This window comes from Dromiciops gliroides, chromosome 6 (genome assembly GCF_019393635.1).
Source record: "Dromiciops gliroides isolate mDroGli1 chromosome 6, mDroGli1.pri, whole genome shotgun sequence".
Classification (NCBI taxonomy): Eukaryota; Metazoa; Chordata; class Mammalia; order Microbiotheria; family Microbiotheriidae; genus Dromiciops; species Dromiciops gliroides.
Genome location: NC_057866.1, coordinates 1,557,470 through 1,576,535, shown reverse-complemented (window position 1 = coordinate 1,576,535; position 19,066 = coordinate 1,557,470). Strand labels below are relative to the sequence as shown.

Sequence of the window (19,066 nt, the reverse complement as noted above, 5' to 3'; positions counted from 1 at the left end):
ACATCCACACTAAATAGGAAAAGTCTATTTCCCTGTTGGACATTTCCGAACACTTGGCCCAAGAAACGGGGATGTGGCTGTGCTCGGGAATGGTCCGGGCTCTTAAATGGACAGGGGTCTGTTGTCTTAGTATCAAATGATTATCATTAATCTTTATGTTTAACTGTCACCATCACAAGTGATGCTGGGTGCTAGGGCTGGCAGGAATTCTAGAGATTCTTTCAGACAAATGCACCATAGAGGCTACCTGCAGTGGACCCTGGTGTCCTGCTGGTTGTGAAGGTGAAGGGCACGCTGGTGGAGGGCATCACAGGGCATTCTTGTGACATCCGCATGATCTCCCCATTTTCTCCGCAGATGGCGATGAGGCAGGCTCCCAGGCCATCAGTCGTGTTGTAAATAACCTCATGGATGTGGTACGTGTGACCCTCATACAAGCAAGTGCACTCTGGGAAGCCAGAAGACCAAATGGTATCATTCAATCCCTGTCTGAAGAGCTGTGAGTCCCCCGCCCCAGGCACCTGGGCAGCTTACTCACCATTTTGGTCCTGGATACACTGGATGCCACTCGTGGTGCAGTTACTAGGGGTTAGAAGGAGAGGTGAAAGAATGTGGGGCATGGGAAATAAACCCACAGGCACCACAGCCAATGCCAAATCCCAAGCTGCCACCGCACCTGACGTGCGGGCCCTCTTCCCTTCCTTATCTCAGAATTCTTAGCTTTTTTTCAATGTATGCAGCTCAGGCAATGTCTTCTACCTGAGACCTTTCCTGTTAGTGTAGTGACTCTGAATCTAGTAGGTGTTTAATAAATGCACATTGAAATGAATGGTATCCCTTCATTGCCCCTTATTGGAAATTCAGGGGCAGGTATTGTCCAGAGCTCTCCTGATCCCCCAAGCCAAGGGAAGGACCACCCTTCTTACATACCAGCTCTGACAGTTGGCTTGGCTCACAACTTTGTCTCCAACATCATAATAGTTTCCATCTTTATCGTAACAGCCACATTGGTCAACACACTTCATCTGGCTTTCACTGAAGAAAGGTTTCTCAGCCGGGCAGTTTGGGTAGCAGCCTGAAGCAGACAGAGAGGAGCAAGGCTTCAGTGAGAGGTCCTCTGCCCAAGGAAGAGGAGGGAGGAGGGCAGACAGCCCCCTCCCAGGATGGCCAAAGGCCTTTCAAGTCCCTGCTGTGTGGGAGGAGGATTGCTGTAAGGAGCTGGCAGTGTTCAGTCTGGGAAGAGAAGGCTGGGGGTGGGGGCGTCATGGGGAGGAGGGATGGGGTTGGTTCTGTCTGGTCCCAAGGGACAGAACCCGGAGCAATAAGGGAGGGAGAAATCCCAAAGCGGATTTAGTCTGCATGTCAGAATAACTTCCTAACAACAAGAGCTGTGCCCAAGCGGGATACAGCAGGTTCCTCCCTGACAGATTTCAGTGCAGCCTGAATGGAGACTGCCCCTGTGAACCCCTGGCCAGTACCCTGGCACTGGCCAAAATCTCCTTCCTTTCCCTTCTTGACTCCTTGGTCAACCAGTTTAACAATAGACTGTTTTCTCCTCTCAAGTCCTTGCCCCTTCGCCTTATCACTAATCATACCCTGACAGTTTGGGATCACTCCTGCCATCTGCTGCCACCGCCCCCGCTTACATAGCCCCTGACCCTAACCGCACTGCAACAAGGTGCCTGTTCCGTTTCTCCTTCACTGAGTCTCTAGCACACTCACCAACAAGGCTGTTCTAAACCTCCTCCTCCAGCCTTCTATGGTGCCCTCCCTCTCCCCTCTCATTTGAGGGCCTCATTCTGGACGGAAGAAAAATCGTCCTGAGTTCCTTGTCCTCTTATGCCCACCTCACTCAGACATCCTCCCCACCATCTTCTCCTTTCTTTCAGTCTGGGATGAGGAGGTGCCCCTTCTCCTTGCCAAGCACTAGTGTCTTTTTTTTTTACAAGAATGCTTTTAGTTTTTATTACTGTTTGAAAAATAACATGTAAGTGACTATTTTTTACTCCTTAGATGCAACTAAAACTTATTTTTTACCTGTGTCATTACTTCATGAAGCACATCAAGTTACTTGAAAGAACTATGTAAATTTAGGGCACTGATCATTTTCCACCTTAACTTTTCTCTCCAATCATAGAAAAGAATTACTTTAGGGAATAACTGTGGGAAAATCCACAACACCTAATCTATCATTCAATACCCATTAAAACTCACTCAGTCTTGTGTGGATCTCATTGTACCCAGGTATTATAAAATATGAAGTCATACTCCAGTACAAAGCTTTCAAGAGAAAGAATAAACCAGAGAAACAGAATGAAACAATTTCTGGTTTATACTCCATCAGATTCTTCTCATTCAACCCACTTTTCCACAGGTGAGCTTAACTTTCCCCTTAATTACTATTTGGACACAGCAGGCTTTCACTACATACAACTTATAACACAAGTACACCAAAAAGTTATTACATCCCAAGTACCAGAGAGTCAAATAATGTCAGATATTTGAAGGCACAACTAAAAAAAATTTAACTGCTCCATGGTAAATGATGGTTAAAATAAAAGAATTAAACACATTTCTTGCCTTGCCAATGCTTTAAACATTATCCATTCTCCCTCAGAGCAATGCACAGGTTGTAAAATCTCAAAAGTCTACTGTTCTTAACACCGGCTAGTGTGAATCATGAACAGAAGCCTCTCAACAGACGGACAGAAACTCCAATAACTCCTCTACATTTTATCAGCTTAAATCTGATCTTTTAATTTTCTAGAAACATCAATGCAAAACTTAAAAACAATCTTTATTCAGAAATGTCTTAAGATTTTTATCGGATATTTTTTTCCAGCCCACCTTTTCCAACACTCAAGAAGAGCAAAAAGAAAAAAAAAAGGTGGGGGGGAATAAACAGTTATATAGTACATATTGTATGTCAGACACTGTGCTAAGTTCTGGGATACAAAGAAAGGCAAAATCACAGTAATAATAACTGACATTCTATAGTAACTAACATTTATGTAACAATAACAGTAACCAACATTTATATAGCATTTAGTATGTGCCAGGCGCCATACTAAGCACTTTACAATTATCATCTCACTTGATCCTCACAACAGTCCTGTGAAGTAGGTGCAATTATATCCCCATTTTGAAGATGAGGAAACTGAGGCAGACAGACGTTAAGTGATTTACCCAGGGTCATACAGCTAGTATCTGAAGCCAGATTCAAACTCAGGACCTGACTGATTCTAGCTGAAGAGCCTACTAGCTGTGTGACCCTGGGCAAGTCACTTAACCCCAATTGCCTCAACAACAACAAAAAAAATTCAGTAAAAGAGGGCTAGAACAGACAAAGAGATACCTCCAAAGAAAGTCTCATTTTACATCTTAATTTTGGGGAAGGACTATCAAAAAACACATTAACAGATTAAAAAGTTAATTGAGACAAATGGGTTATCTAAAGGAAATCACTTGTTATAGAAGATGAACTCTCCGAAATAGAGTGAAAACATTTTTTTCCCTTTTTCTTTTTTTGTTAGGGCAATGAGGGTTAAGTGACTTGCCCAGGGTCACACAACTAGTGTCAAGTGTCTGAGATCAGATTTGAACCTAGGTCCTCCTGAATCCAAGGCCAGTGCTTTATCCACTGCGCCACCTAGCTGTCTCCAATAAAGTGAAAACTTAAATCAATTAAGGAAAACCAAAATGTGTCAATAAAGAAGTTAGATTCTGAAATTTCATCTGATATTACCCTTGACCTTGAGCCTGAGTAGGAAGATGAATACGAGGCAGATCAGGAGTGGGAAGACCAAGACTGAATGACTTCTTTTGTGTGAGGTCTTCCTCTTCACTGGCACCAAGGTTATCTTTGGAAAGATCGACATCATCTTCATTCAGTTCACATTTAGATCATCCTCCTCACCTTCTTCTCCTCCCTTCCTTCATCTTCAACTTCCTTTGAGATAGAGGTGGGTCCAACTGCCCTTCCTTTCTGCTTGTTCTTCTTCTGACCAAACTTGTCATTTTCTCCATCAGATTCTTCTCATTCAATATACTCCTCATTTTCTCTTTCATTAAGACCTCTACCACATTTTGTCCTTTCCTATAGCTTAGCACATATGGGAGTATTGATCTGGCCAATTCATTCGAAAGCCCCTTCCCACTGCCAGTCACAAATATTAAATAGGCCTTAGCTCTTCTCACTGAAATCCTCTGATTTCAGTCCCACCAGCTTTCATCATCTTGGCTTCAGCTGGTTTTTCTCTACCAAGCCAGTTACAACTAGTTCTTACAAAGTTTACATTTCCACATTTCTTATCAGGGCAGATCCAGTCCCCATAGCTGACTTGGAAATTTTTGGTTGACATCTGCTGCTACCTCTGCTGCTGTTTCCACCTCTGCCTCTTCCTTTCCTCTTTCTGGGCCCAGCCCTAGTATCTCTTCTGAGCTCAAGTCCTTCATTACCAACTATGACAGCCAGACATGTTTGTCCTATAGGCACCTAAAGCTCAATATAGCCAAAGAAAAAGTCATTATCTGGGGCAGCTAGGTGGTGCAGTGGATAAAACACCAGCCCTGGATTCAGGAGGACCTGAATCCGGCCTCAGACACTTGACATGTACTAACTGTGTGACCCTGGGCAAGTCACTTAACCCTCATTGCCCTCCCCCCCCCCAAAAAAAAAAACAAAAGAAAAAGTCATTATCTTCCCCACCCCCAAACCATGTCATTTTGAACTTCCCAATTGTTGTCAAGGGCATTACCATCTTCCCAGTCCCTCAGACTCATAAGCTAGGAGCCATCCTGAAGTCCTTACTCTCTCTCACCCCTCCCGGATCCAATATGATGCCAAGGCTTGCCAATGTCGCTTCCACTGGATCTCTGGTCTTTTTCCCCTCCTCTGCAGTGTCTCTCCAACGCCCCCTTCTCTTCTCTGACACTGTCCCCACCTTGGTGCAGACTCTCATCACCTCACACCTGGACTATCGTAATAGCTACTGGAGGGTCTACCTACTTGGATCTCTCCCCACTTCAGTCCATCTTTCATTCAGCCACCAAAGGGCTTTTCCTAACGTGCACATCTTGACCATGTCACACCGTTATCAAACAATCTCCAGTAGCTCCCTGCCATCTCCAAGAGCAAATACAAAATGTTCTGTCTGGTATTGAAAACCCCTTCTAACATGCTCCCTTCCCACCTTTCCAGCATTCTTACACTTTACTCCCCAACATGTCCCCTTTGACCCAGTCACACTGGCCCCCTGACTGGTCCCTGTACATGACACTGTATCTCCCGTCTCTATCCCCCGTGCCTGGAATGTTCTTCCACCTCCCTTTCACCTCTTAGCTTCTCGGGCCTCCTTCCAGGCTCACCTCAAACTCTGCCTTCTGTAGGATGCCTTTCCTGGTTTCCCCAGCTGCTAGCCCCTCTCTCTTTGAGATTTCCTTCCATTGACATTGTATACACACATACCATATTGTGTCCTTTGATACAGGAGTCCTTTGTGGTCAAGGACTGTTCTGGACTTTCTATGTATCCCTAGCACAGTTCCTGGAGCATGGCAAGCATTTAATAATTGCTTGTTGATTGAATGATGATGGAGCGTAGATCAGAAATGGAGCTGATCCTGCCCCCTGCCCATCCCCAGAGAGCTGTCCCTGGTCCTGGGCTTTCTGTTTTCTTCTTTGGGAATTGAGATTAATCTCTCAGGGGTGCACGTACCTTCTAACCCAGGTAAATTCACCAAGCACTTCCCACTCGGGTTGCGACAGGTCTTCAGACAAGGTGCTCCGCATGGCTGGTAGTGCCAGTCACACTCCCCGTGGACATTGTAGAAGTCACAGAACATGGCTGAGGGCAAGGAGAGGGGAGGAGTGGGAAGAGGAGAAGAGGAGGGCTTTCCTGGCTGGCTAGCAAGACTAAGTCCCCAGACCAGCCATTCTCCTAAATTCCCAGGATGCAGGGGAATGAGTCATGCTTCTATTCCACATCTGTTATATCCAGCCTGTCTTCTCCCACCTCCATGATCTTGCTCAGGTAGGTCCCAATGTCTGTAATCCCTCATTTCCCTGCTTCACCTTGGGGATTGCTACTAATTCATCAAAGCCTTTTCCAGCACCACTCACTGACTATGGCTGTGGGCAGCCTCACCTGGCCACTGCTTGGACCCCACCTTTATGATGTCTGGCCTGCCTGCTCCCAGCTGGGAGCTCTTCCAACTCTGCTTCTGTCTGTCCTGTTTCAGGTACAGGGCTAGGTCTGCTCTGATAGAATGAGGGGCCTGGAGCTGTTTAAAATGACTGCCATGGGTGTGACTGAGGTAGGTTGTATGCTTCAAGCACATACAAGCGTGCTGCTTGTATGTGTCAGATCGTACCAGGGTGTGCATGCTCTGTACCCCACACACACACTTCGGTGTGTCAGGAAGAAGGGACTGGAAGATGCACCATCAACTCACGACATATATCCGGCTTTCTCCAGGAGACGCAGACACCCACATCATTGCAGGCCTGTGCGTAGGCTGCCACAGCTGTGCAGAAACACTCACAATCTCCACCAGTGTCGCAAGCACACGCGTCTGACACACAGGCCTCGTAGTATTTGGTGGAGTCCACCTGGAAGGGAAGAGGAGCTAAGGGTCCGAGCCCCACTGCAGCCTCTGATTCTCTGCCTGCCCCTCCACCCTTGGCTTTCCTCAGAAGCCTTCCCAGCCATCCTTTTCTTCCATGCTTTATCTTCTTCCTCCCACCCCATGCCCAGCAACAGAAGCTCCTGATGGGCAGAGACTAGGAAATGTTCTATCTTTCTGAGCCCAGGTCCCAGCCCATGGCAGCAGCTCCCAAACTCTGGTTGGTTGGCTTGGCTTAGCTTCTGTGACCCCAGTCCTCCCTGCCCAGCCCTTGCCCATCAATGCCAGATTGTGACTATCTTATTTAAAGGTCATGCCCGTCCCAGCTTCAGCCTGGGCCCCTATATACAGCAGGTACTTAATAGAGGCATGCCATTTTGGCTAGAAAGGCTGAGCTGAGCCTGTGACTCACCAGGCCCTGACCCCAGCCTGAGGTCCAGCACAAACTGTCTAAATAGGTCCACCAGCCATGGCCCCAAGAGGGAGACCCCAATGTGCCTGCAGTGGGCACTCAGGGAAGGGAAAAGGGCTCCATCATTCTGGGGGGCCCAGCGCACATTAGGTGCTTCTCAGGATCACTGAGTTTGGCTGTAGTTCAACTGCATTCTCTGCGATTCCAATCTCCCCAGCTTCAACAAACAAACCCCCCAAATCCAGCCTGACATTTCTACGAGGACTTGAGGCATATGCAGCCCTCTCTTGCCTGATTCTCAGCCATTATTGTCATGGGAACTCTACAACAATACTGTGAGGTTACATTTTATCGACTGAGTAAGTGAGGCTACTCAGGGAGACTGACAGTCACACAGCTTGTAAACTGAGGCAGGATTCAAACTCAGGGCTCTCATCAGCACACTTTTCCAGGTCAGGCTTCCTCTAAGTTTGGGCAGCAGAACTCAGTACTAAGCCCTTGGGAGCCTCAGGGAGTACCAGAGAAGAGGGGACAAGAACAAGGGACGGTGAGTGTTCAGTTTGACTCGAGATAAGGGAAGAGAATCGTGGGAGATGGGAGGAAGGGTATTTAGTTACATGTGGAGATAGTTTTCAACATTTGTTTTTATAAGATTTCTAGTTTCAAATTTTTCTCCCTCCCCAAGACAGCAAGTAATCTGATATAGGTTTTATATATATATATATATGTGTGTGTGTGTGTGTGTGTGTGTGTGTGTGTGTGTGTGTGTGTGTTTATGTATATGTATATGTATATATACACACACTAACATTAAACATATTTCTGCATTAGTCATGCTGTGGAAGAAAAATCAGAGCAAAAAGGAAAAACCTCAAAAAAGAAAAACACCACCACCAAAAACAATAGAAATAGTACGGTTCAATCTGCATCCATATTCCACATTTTCCATCATGAGTCCTTTGGAACTATCTTGGACCATTGTATTGCTGAGAAGAATCAAGTCTATCATAGTTGATCAACACATAATGTTGTTGATACAGTGTACAATGTTCTGCTCATCTCACTCATCATCAGTTCATGCAAATCCTTCCAGGTTTCTCTGAAATCTGCCTGCTCATCATTTCTTACAGCACAATAGTATTCCCCTCAATTTCCAATTCCTTGCCACCACAAAAAAAGCAGCTATAAATATTTTTGTACATGTGCGTCCTTTTCCCTTTTCTATGATCTCCTTGGGAAAAAAACCCAATAGTGGTATTGCTGGGTCAAAAGGTATGCACAGCTTTATAGCCCTTTGGGCATAATTCCAAATTGCTCTCCAGAATGGTTGGATCAGTTCACAGCTCCACCAACAATGCATTAGTATTCCAATTTTTCCACAGCTTCTCCAACATTTATTTTCCTTTTTTGGTCATATTAGTCAATCTGATTGGTGTCAGGTGATACCTCAGAGTTGTTTTAATTTGCATTTCTCTAATCAATAGTGATTTAGAGCATTTTTTCATATGGCAATGGATAGCTTTGATTTATTCATCAGAAAACTTCCTGTTCATACCCTTTGACCATTTCTCAATTGGGGAATGGCCTGCATTCTTAAAAATTTGATTTAGTTCCCTATATATTTTAGACATGAGGCCTTTATCAGAAGTACTGGCTAAAAAATTGTCTCCCAGCTTTCTGCCTCCCTTCTAATTTTGGATGCATTACTTCTGTTTGTGCAAAAACCTTTTAATTTAATGTAATCAAAATCATCCATTTTGCATTTCATAATATTCTCTATCTCTTGTTTGGTCATAAACTGTTCTCCTTTCCAAAGATCTGAAAGGTAAACTACTTCTTCCTCTCCTAATTTACCTATGCTATCACCTTTTATGTCTAAATCATGTACCCATTTTGACCTTATTTTAGTATAAAGGAGGGGTGTTTAGGAAGCAAAGGGAGCCATTGGAGGTTTGGGAGCAGAGGAATAACCGCAGCATCCCAGCCTGGGAAATAGGATTTGGGTGGCTGTGGGTGTGGAGAATGAAATGGAGTGCAGAAAGAGGCCCCTGAGTAGGTAGAAGTCTGTCTGAAGCCCAGTCCTCCCTCCAGACTCCACTCTTCCCAAAGTCTCCCCTGACCCCTATGGAATGAGTTCCCTTTATCTGCTCAGCTTTCCTTGTACTGTTGTTATTTGTGACTAAGTTGTGTCCTCCAGGATGGCAGGGATGGGTAATTGTTATTTTTGTATCCCTAGCAAGGACTTCTTCTGGAGAGGAGGAGAATGTGGGCTGGGCAGGGCCATGGCAGGAAGGAGGCAAGGCAGCCTCTTTCCCTGGGGCGCCTGGTCTGGCTTTGTACAGCAGAAACGTCTGCAGAGCCCATTTTCAAGGCTCCACCCTTTATGGGAGATGGGAAGGGACACGACGCCAACTCAGTGAAGGGTCGGTAGTGGCACGTGGCCGAGGACCACTGAGGAGGTGATCACGTCTGACCTTGGCTCAGCTCCTCAGGCACCTGGCCCAGAGAAATGACCCCTGGCATCCCCTTGAAGTACCTGAGAGTGGCAGGCAGAGAAGACGGCGCTGTTGATGATGCTGCACTGCTTCTGGGCCCAGGCCTTGCGGTAAGGGTTGGCTGTACAGGGGTCCCTGGTGGGGACAGCGTCCGGGCAGGATGGGGACATCTTCCAGCTGTTGCCAAACTCCTGCACATCTCCCACCACCAAGAGGCTCCTGGTGGTAAAGTCGTTAACGCTGTTGCCGTCATAGTTCCCGCAGAGTCCGCAGACCTTCCCCTGCACACAGAAACCCAGAGAGCAGGGTCAGGACCCCCATGGGAACTGGTGCCTTGCTCTGGAGATGACGCCCCATCGCGGGATCTCCTGGACTGAGGACAGCACTCTGCAATCAACACTGACCATCCCAAATGGGTATGTTCCACCCACTCCAGGAGGCCTATGTGGAGGATGATGCTCTCTTATGCTCTGGGGACAGAGTGCGGGGTCCCACCAGGCTGCAGGACCTCAGGCCTGGACACAGACCTGCCCCACTCAGCTCTGAGCTGGCCACAGCCGTGGCAGACTGCCCACTACCTGGGATGGAGGGGGGGAGGGTATTGGGACCTCCACCATAAGGGAAACCGCCAACCTGGCAGTCCTGGAGGAGGGAGCTTTTCTATGGATGTGACGCTTGACAGGCAGAGGGGTCTGGAGGGACACTCCCTGGCAGGCAGATTGTGCAAATACTGACACCTCTATTCAACTGAAGACGAGCCCCAACCTCAGAGAACAGGACGCAGGTTTTTCTCACACCTTCCTCACATACAGATGGGAAATGGAGGCCCAGAGAGGGGAAGGGGCTTCCCCAAGGCTACACAGCTGGCCTGAGGCAGAATCAGGACACAAAAGAGGTGGAAGAGGCAGCCCCGGGCATGACAGAGGTGGAGGCAGATGGCTGCTTCTGCTAAAGGCTCCCTCTCCCCTGAGCCAGGGTTGGGGCCGGGCCTGACCTTGTAGCGCTGCTGTAACTTAATGAAGATGCTGGTTTTCCGGTCCCACATCAAAACCACCCCCACTTCGGTCTCTAGGACCATGTAGATGCCTCTGGAGTGGATCTTGTACGACACCTCCTCGCCTGTGCCTCTTTCCACCACTTTCACAGTTCCCTCGTTGAATATCAGTTCAGTTCCCTGGCAAGGGAGGAAGGTGGGGGGCATCTGAGCTGGTGCTCCAGCTGTAGGCTTTCCCATCAGTTCTCCTGTGCCAGGAACTCATTCTCCCCCATATTCTTCTAGGGGAGGGGGCAGCACTGACCACCCAGCAATCTGGTTATTTGGGATTGGACTTTAGGCTTTTTCTTTGGCTAGAAGTGGGTGCCGGGGAGTGCCCTAGGGATGCCTGGTTGTCTGAAGGTATCTTCCACACCCATAGCCACCCATGGAAGATGGCCCAGCCCTATTCTGCTTGACTCCAGAGGATAGTCAGGGCAGGGGCAACACTAAAGGCCAAGTGAGGCTGAAGGCCAGGGAAACCTGGGGTGGAAGAAAGTGAGGCAGGTCTCTAGCATTGGGCAGACCCCCAATGGCCCACTGATGTCGGGGCATGGAGTGGCAGGGCGAGATCAGAGGAAGCTGCTGAATCACTGAAGCCTTCCCGACGCTCAGAAGTCCCCCAGTGTAGAACGTTCTGCCTGCCTCCCTCCCTGGAAGGTGTTGGGGCAGACCCTGGGACGCCATACAGGGACTCCCTGCTGGACAAGAGCAGGGAGGAAGCCGCTCCTCTGGGGTCCCCTCTGAAGGAGGGGGTCGGCTCCTCTACTCACCTTGAGAAATACTTTGATGGCTTTGGAGCAGGTGACGCCTGAGGTGCCACAAGGGATGTTCTCCGTGATCACACGGAAGGTCCCGTTTGTGGTGGCATTTCCCCCACAGTAGTCCTGGGGGGAGAAGAGAGAGAAAGGGGTCACAAAGTCTGCGGACTGTGCTTGGGCAGATGTGGACGGAGAAAGCAAAAGGCTGGGAGCCCACCTGAGCAAGGGTGTACTCGCAATTGCCCTCAAAGCTGTAGCGCTCGCTGTCAAAGGTGATGAAATGCCCGTCTCCATACACGGCACATGTGCCCAGGCACGGGGCTTGGGTGCACTTCCACCTCCGGTTCTGGCAGGTGCTGGGAAGCAGGAGTTTGGGGCAAAAAGCTTATTCCTCACAGCATGCTCCTCCTTGGAGCCTGCTCACAGCACCAGCCAGTCCTCCCTTGTCATCTAGCAGGGCCCGGCACAAGCCTCAGCCTCCTCCTCCAGGAAGCCTCCCCAACTGCCACTGCTCCTGCATCCCTTCTCTGACCCCATGGCTACTCCCCCAGGCCGAGCCTGCTGCCCCCCCCCGGACGCTGGATTTTTGTTGGGGCACTGGTGTGCACACAGTGGGCAGAGCCCCAAGCTCAGGAAGGAGTGCAACCTCTAACAGGCTACACCTCAGTTTCCTCATCTATAAAATGGTGATAATTCTTGTACTCCCTCCTTCACCGAGAGGAAAGTCTCTGCAGATGTTGGTGCTCTAGGGAGATGGAGAGGGTGGTTATTATGGGTTGGCTGGTGGCCAAACAGCCGGGAGGTACGTGGTTCACAGTCATAGCTGAGCCTCACACCCCCATGGTAATGGCTTCTCAACTCCTCTCCAGTGGCACCAGAGAATCTCAGCTTCACAAGGCTGGGAGGGGCACTCAAGGCATCAAATCTGACCAGATGTGAGCAAGTACCCCTCTGTGGTGGCCCCAACACTCAGTCCCCTCTGCTCTGTCTCAAACCAGTTGGGGCTCTGCTTCTCCTCATACTGAGCAGTGGACCTTGCATAGAGTCTACCTGTGGTTAGGAAGCCCTGGGTTCCAACCCGCCTCAGACACTAGCTGTGGGTACCTCTCAGATGCAATGACCTGCCGCTCTACTCCCTCATGCCCAATTTTCCCACTCCTGCCTACCAGTTGTTACAGTCCACTCGGATGGTTTCCCCCGATTTGTAGGTGGCCTCGTTGTGAACACAAGGACAGTCTTCCTCCTTGACACAGCCATCATTCCCATCCTTTACCAAACCGCTGGGACAGATGCAGCCAGACACACACTGGGTGTTGTACTGTTTGAGAGAAGACAGTGAGGTGGCCCGCTCGGTGTGACCCATCCTGAAGGGTGGTGGCCCCAGACTCCCACTCCATCTCAGTCTCCTAGTCCTCCTCGACCACAGATGGACAACTACATTCATCCGTCTTCAGCCTCCCGGGGGCCCTAGCAGCCCGCTCACCCTGGTTACGTACCAAGGGTGTGGACAGACCCGGTCGCCATCCTGAACAAGGAGAGCCTCGAGCCCTCCACGGACACCTCCCTGCTGTGCAGAGGCTCTTGAGGGATGGAGCTCAGACTTTCATAAAGACAGAAGACCAAGGTCTCTAAGCTCAGCCTCCTCCGAGAGCCGCTGGCAGTATGTGATGGACCAGCGAGGGCTTGGCACAGATCTGAATGGACCTGCGCTAGTGACCCCTAGAAGTCCAGGGCCACAGCCCAGAGACGCAGGATCGGAGGGATACGATCTAGTCACACCCCCACGTGAAGGTATCCCCATAGCAGCCCCCGAGCTCATGGAGAGCATCAGCCTTCCCCACAGGTGGGCGCCAGAACTCACACAGGCCACATCCAACGTGTCACAGCTTTTCTGGCACTGGGCCCCCACGGCTCCCGCTGAAGCATTGTTGCAGTCCAAGTAGATCATGGGAGCAGTGCAGACTGAGGGGGAGGAGGAGAGGATGGGTGGAGGTGGCCCTCACACCCACACCTGACTGACCCTGGGCTGCATGTGGGGCCCGGCTGGACCTGGCTGCCCATGGGGGAGGGAGGGGGGGACAGCACATGGGCAGCTCAAGCCCGAGAAGGGCTAGCCCAAGGTTTGCATTTCTCCTCAGTCTCTTCTCCCCACAACTCTCGGTGGGCAGCTCGGGCCGCGGGAAGGGAGCAGGGAGGGGAAGGGGGAAAGGAAGGCTGGTACCTGGGGTTGGATCCATGACTCCAAAGCAGCTCAGCTTCCCACTCATGCAGGAGCTAGGGGCAAGGGGAAATAATCAGCAGTGCTGCGCCTAAGTCTCCAGACGTCTCTTGTGTGTCTGACCAGACATCCTGGGAGCACCTCCCACTCAACCATTGGCCTTCCCGGCAGACCCTCTCTCTTCTGCCAGTGCTGCTGAGGGCGCCGCCATCTCCCCATCCCTCAGACTCTTGAGGCTGGCGTTGTCCTTGACCCTCTCCCACCCCCTGCACCCCATCCGTTGCCCAAGTCAGGGCAGAGCCGCGGCTGCCCTGGAAGCGGCCTTTTCAAGGGGCTTATTGGCCAATGTGACTGCTCGAGTTACAAGGACGCTACGGGATGGATGGATAAGCCCTGGGCCGGGAGTCAGGAGCCCTAGGTTCAAATCCTTGGGGACAGTGGCCTCCAGGGCTGCTGTGGGCTCTGATGAGGGAAAGGGAAGCCCTCAGCAACACCCCACTCCGGCGCCGTGGCCACGTCAGTGACGATGGTCCCTGGCCTTCCTGGCCTCTCTGACCTCTGCCCCCCACCAGGGTTCCCAGGGCCCTGCTCCAGGCTTCTTACCACACCACGCCATTCTCCTGGATGGTCTCTCCCAGGGCCACCATGGCACCTTTGAAGTAGCAGGGGCATTGGGCAGCCGGCACACATTGCCCCTCATCATTCAGGTAGGTGCCATTGGCGCAAACGCAGCCATCCACGGGGCTGAATTGGACACTGCAGGTGACATCTATCTCACTTAGGGAGCGGCAGGTTGGCTGGCACGTCTCCACCACGTAGCTGTAGCTCAGGGAACTCGGGCAGCTGCCCATGTACTTGGCTGAAGGGGGAGAAACGGGGGCCTGAGAAACACAGGACCAGGAGGGGTACTGGGGGCTCTGGTCTCCCTTATGTAAAGGCCCCTGGGGGGGGAGGGGCCCTGGTCCCTCCCCTGCCCAAGGGCCCTCGGGGGGGCTCTGGTCACTCCCCTGTCTAAGGCCCCCAGCGGGTCTCTGGTCCCTCCCCTGCCCAAAGCCCCTGGGGGGCTCTGGTCCCTCCCCTGTCTAGGGGCCCCCCGGAGATCTCTGGTCCCTCCCCCTGTCTAAGGGCCCCCGGAGAGCTCTGGTCCCTCCCCTGTCTAAGGGCCCCTGGGGGGGCTCTGGTCCCTCCCCTGCCCAAGGACCCTGGGGGCTCTGGTCACTCCCCTGTCTAACTATCTCCCCATCCCAAACCACAAACGAGCACAACCCTTCCTTTTTAAAGATGGGTCAGTGGGATGCAGGGGCGAAAGCACCAGGTTTACGGGGAGGACCTGGGTTCGAGTTGGATTTGTAACTTATCCCAAGCCTGCGTAAGTAATTCTCCCTTGCTGGTCTGGTTCCCTCTCTGTAAAGGAGCAAGCTTGGGCCACCTGCCCACTATTAGAATTCTGTGATGACTCCAAAAGGGAAGGGACTGGCCTAAGGTCATCCCGCAAATAGGCATCAAAGTGACTCCCCACTCTCTCCAAATCCAGCCTGTCCTGGGCTCACAGCAGCCACAGCCTCCAGACCCAGTGCCCCTGCTCCTGCCTCACCTACCAAGAGGTTCCCAGGGATCAGAACCATGGCCTTGTGGGACAGTCACAGAGTCCCAAGGTCTCCAAGCTGGCAGGGACCCCCAGGGCCTCTAGTCCCCTGGCACAGCCCCAGCTAGGGCTCATCCAGCCTTTGGAGGAAGAGCTTGGGGATGGGGAGCTCACTACCTGCTGAAGCATCCCTTCACTCTCAGACAATCCTCTATATTAGGCCGTTTCTCCTGACATCAAGCATCAGTCTGAAAGGTCCTTCTACCCCTGCCATTGCTTCTGTATCTGTTGTGGTTCTTCTAGTTCTCTGGACCCACTGGCCGAACTCCTTCACTTTTCTTTAAACTTCAGTTTCCCTGTTTGTAAGGTGGGCACAATGGTGCCTGTAGCCCCTTCCTCCTGGGATTGTGGGGAGAGGCTGACTTTTAAATGTTTGACAGACCTCAGGAAGTCACCGAAATGTTGGAGGTAGTTCTTGGCTTCATGAGGCTGAATCCCCAAAGCAGCAACTGGGGCCTCAGCCAGAAAGGCTGGCACCCCCATAGGTCCTAAGGGCAAGGCAGAGCCTGCGGGGACCCCAGGGAGGCCACTGGAGGGAAGTCCCTAGAGAAGGTCTGAATAGTGTCTGACATATTGTAGCCATTTAAAATGCCCACCATCCCTCCCTCTCCCTCACTCCCTCCCTCTCTCCCTTTCCCTCCTTCCCTCCCTCCCCCCCCCTCTCTCTCCCTCAACCTCTCCCTCTCTCCCTCTCCCTTCCTTCCTTCCTCTCTCTATCCCTCTCTTCTTCCTAGACACTGGACACAGTGTCTGCTCAGGCCCATCGCTGAGCACACAGGTGTCCTGTAACATGTGTGTGTGAGTGCATGTAAGGTGTGTGTATGTATTTCAGTGTGACTGCATGTATTGTTTGTGAGTGGGAGGGTGTACTCTGTGTAATTATGTATGAGTTGTGTGTGTCTGAGCATATGTGTGGGTGTATATAGATACATGTGCAGTCTGTGTGAATGTGTGTGTCTGAGTGTATGTGTGTGAGTGGTGTGTGTCTAAGGGCGGGAGGTGGGTGGGTAAGTGAATCGGGGGCACACAGACCCCCTCCTGGGGCATCTGCTCCTTCCCTCCTTGCCCTGTCCCCTCATACTTCTACCCCCTGTGCTGGTCCTGGATTTCTCCAGTTCTTGGTCAGTGAAGGGGCTGGATGTAGGACTCAGAATTTTGACTCTGGACAAGGCTCATCCTCTCTCTGGACCTCAGTTTCTCCTTTTGTAAAATTAAGGGGTTGTACTGGAAGGCTGCTCAAGTCCCTCCTGAAACTCCCGGGACAAGCCACTTCCCTTTTCTGGCCTGTAAAACGGGATGATGATGAGCCCACTAGCCCCTCCCCCCCCCCCCAAGCTGCCACTAGGAATGTGCCGTGCAGTTGTTGTAAGGCTGCTGGGCATCACAAAGGATTCAGGAGGACCTGAGTTCCAGTCCTGATCTGACCCTAACTAGTCTCAGCTTTCCCATCTGTGAAATGGGAATGTTCATAGCCCCTGCTTCCCAGGGCTGTTAGGAGGACCACATGAGGTTCCATCTGTACAGTGTTTGTCAAGTCTTGAGTGGCTACAGAAATGCCAGCTTCCTTTGTCCCCTGCTCACTTACTGCAGACCCCGGCCCTCCAGCCCCACAGCAGCACTCCCCGGGCAGCACAGGCTTGCACGTAGGAAGATAGCGCCGCACACAGGCAGTCCTCACTCTTCTCACAGTTACAAGTGTCAAACATGCAGTTCTGGGGAGCAGAGAAAGCCCTCAATGCCCCAGGAGACCCAGCCCCTTATTGGGCTGTACTTCATCCTGGGGATGGGGGAGTGGGCAGAGCTGAGCCCCCCACCCCTAGGCGTGTCCAGTCTGCTCTCTGGGAATCCTGTCCCAGACGCCATCCCATCCTTGCTGTAGCAGATCCCTCCCTCCCTCCTACATTTCTTCCATTCCACCCTCCCTTCCTCCCACCCTTCTTCCATCCCTCCCTCTGCCTCCCTCCCTTCCTTCTTCCCTCCCTCCCTCCTTCCCTCCCTCCTCCCACCTTCCCTCCCTCCCTTCTTTCTCCTTTCCTTCCTCCCTTCCTTCCTTTTTCCCTCCCTGCCTTCCTTTCTTCCTCTGTCCCTCCCTCTCCCTCCCTCCCTCCTTCCCTCCCTCCTCCCACCTTCCCTCCCTTCTTCTCTTTCTCCTTTCCTTCCTCCCTTCCTTCCTCTTTCCCTCCCCGCCTTCCTTTCTTCCTCTGTCCCTTCCTTTCTCCTTCCCTTTCTCCCTCCTTCCCTTCCTTCCTTTGGTTCCTAGAGACAGGTACATCTTAGGCAGGTGGGGGGAGGCACTGCACTCCTCGGTGAGAACAGTCAGGCATTCAAGGGCACAGGTGTGACCACCCCACCAGCACCCACAGAGGACAGTGGAGAGGAGGGCTTGGCACAAGGGCCCCAGATGTCCATTTGGTCTTGAGCTCCCAGAGGCCACCCCAGTGCCCAGGGGGTAGGTGCCCTGTACTCAGCTCTCTGCTGCCTCCCTTAGGCAAGGCTCTGCAAGGCAGCTCCTGGGGCCTGTCCTTGCAAGGAGCCAGCCTCGAGGTCAGCCCCTGGGGCTGGTGCTGAGGCCTGGGCCAGGACTGGACAAAAGGGTCCCTCCAGTTTCACTCACCTTGTAGTAGGGTGCAGGGTTCACGACCACATGGCATTGGGAGAAGGTGGTACCCGGGTCCGTGAGCAGGGAGCACCAATGCTGGGCATAATTTTCTGGGGAGGCAGGAGGTGGTTACCCCCTCCCTGGGGGCCAGGTCCCCAGCCCTAGCCCAGAGAAATGGCAGCTCCCTACAGTATGGGAGCGAGTGCCAGAGTGCAGGAGCCGCTCCCCACGGCCAGGGGAGCCACAGCCTCACCGAGTGTGGAGGGAGGGCCGTTTCCTTTGCCCACAGACCCACCCCTGCCCCGTTCCTGGGGTCCTCCTCCCCAATGTCTCCAGATAGCCCGTGCTAGCCCCTAATGCCCTCCCACTCCCATGCATGCCGGCCCCTTCTCCGCCCTGTCCAGGCCCCAGAGCCTCCTTATGAGGGGCACCCCCAGCGCCCAGATAGATACCGTTCTCTACGCTGAGGGAGCACGGGTTCTCGAAGCTGTTCTTGACGTTGGTACAGTCAGCCTGAGTCTTCCAGGTATTGGCAAAAGCTGCCCCTGTCCCCTCCACCACCCCACTGATGGCTGTGAAATCATCTGCTTGATTCTGGTTGAAGTTTCCACAGAGGCCTGTAGGTGGGGGGTGGGCCTCCGAATAAACTCTTCCAGGAAGGGAAACGCCCCCCTCGAGTTCCCCCCCAACGTGGACTCTGCTCCTCCTATGGTTGTGAGTGGGTGGCCCAAAGAGAGACTGTGGAGGGAATTCCTGCCCATCTATGGGGACCGCTCTGGGCTCCTCCCTCCCCCTACCAGGGAACAAGAGGCTGGTATGTCAGAGGTGCCCAGCCAAGGGCATTTTGTGCACTGCCTGGGCCAAGGCAAGGGGAGTGAGGGAGGACCCCCCCCCCAGCCTGGGGTTCAAGGAAGCCGGCCGGTCCCATAGGCAGCAGGTCCTCACCACACATCTGGCCCTGGAAGGAGGGATCCAACCGCACAGACACCTGCATGAGAGGCACCAGCTGAATCTGCAAGAGCAGGCCGAAGGCAGCGCGGACCAGGATGAAGTAAGTCGAGGGCTGGAATATGGTGATGTTGGCTAGAGGCACGGGGGAGGAGAGGAGTCAGGAGGAGGGAAGGGGGTGCCGGCTGTGCGGAGAACCAGCCTTGGACACATGCACATGCACATGCACACACACGTCTGCTGGATCATCAGCCAAGATGCTTGCTTTACATAATGCTGAGGCAGGGGCACAGGGCAGGGGATCTCTAATGCTCTGGGGTCCGCTGAATGGC

General features: G+C 52.1%; 1 protein-coding gene and 1 pseudogene across 1 annotated transcript in view; both read right to left on the bottom strand.

Annotated features, from left to right (window-relative positions):
• Positions 1-19,066, bottom strand: part of MUC5B (mucin 5B, oligomeric mucus/gel-forming) — a 54,501-nt gene that overhangs the window by 25,278 nt on the left and 10,157 nt on the right. The window contains exons 15-31 of the mRNA XM_043970576.1: positions 18,732-18,869; positions 18,239-18,403; positions 17,802-17,896; positions 16,773-16,899; positions 14,146-14,401; positions 13,546-13,598; positions 13,186-13,286; positions 12,491-12,642; positions 11,542-11,680; positions 11,337-11,450; positions 10,525-10,704; positions 9,572-9,811; positions 6,453-6,609; positions 5,717-5,845; positions 931-1,075; positions 539-582; positions 248-448 (exon numbers count right to left, since the gene is read on the bottom strand). Of these exons, the coding sequence (XP_043826511.1) occupies positions 248-448; positions 539-582; positions 931-1,075; positions 5,717-5,845; positions 6,453-6,609; positions 9,572-9,811; positions 10,525-10,704; positions 11,337-11,450; positions 11,542-11,680; positions 12,491-12,642; positions 13,186-13,286; positions 13,546-13,598; positions 14,146-14,401; positions 16,773-16,899; positions 17,802-17,896; positions 18,239-18,403; positions 18,732-18,869 (2,436 nt within the window). The remainder of the gene's footprint in view (positions 1-247; positions 449-538; positions 583-930; positions 1,076-5,716; positions 5,846-6,452; positions 6,610-9,571; positions 9,812-10,524; positions 10,705-11,336; positions 11,451-11,541; positions 11,681-12,490; positions 12,643-13,185; positions 13,287-13,545; positions 13,599-14,145; positions 14,402-16,772; positions 16,900-17,801; positions 17,897-18,238; positions 18,404-18,731; positions 18,870-19,066) is intronic.
• LOC122733001 lies at positions 3,375-4,361 on the bottom strand (annotated as a pseudogene).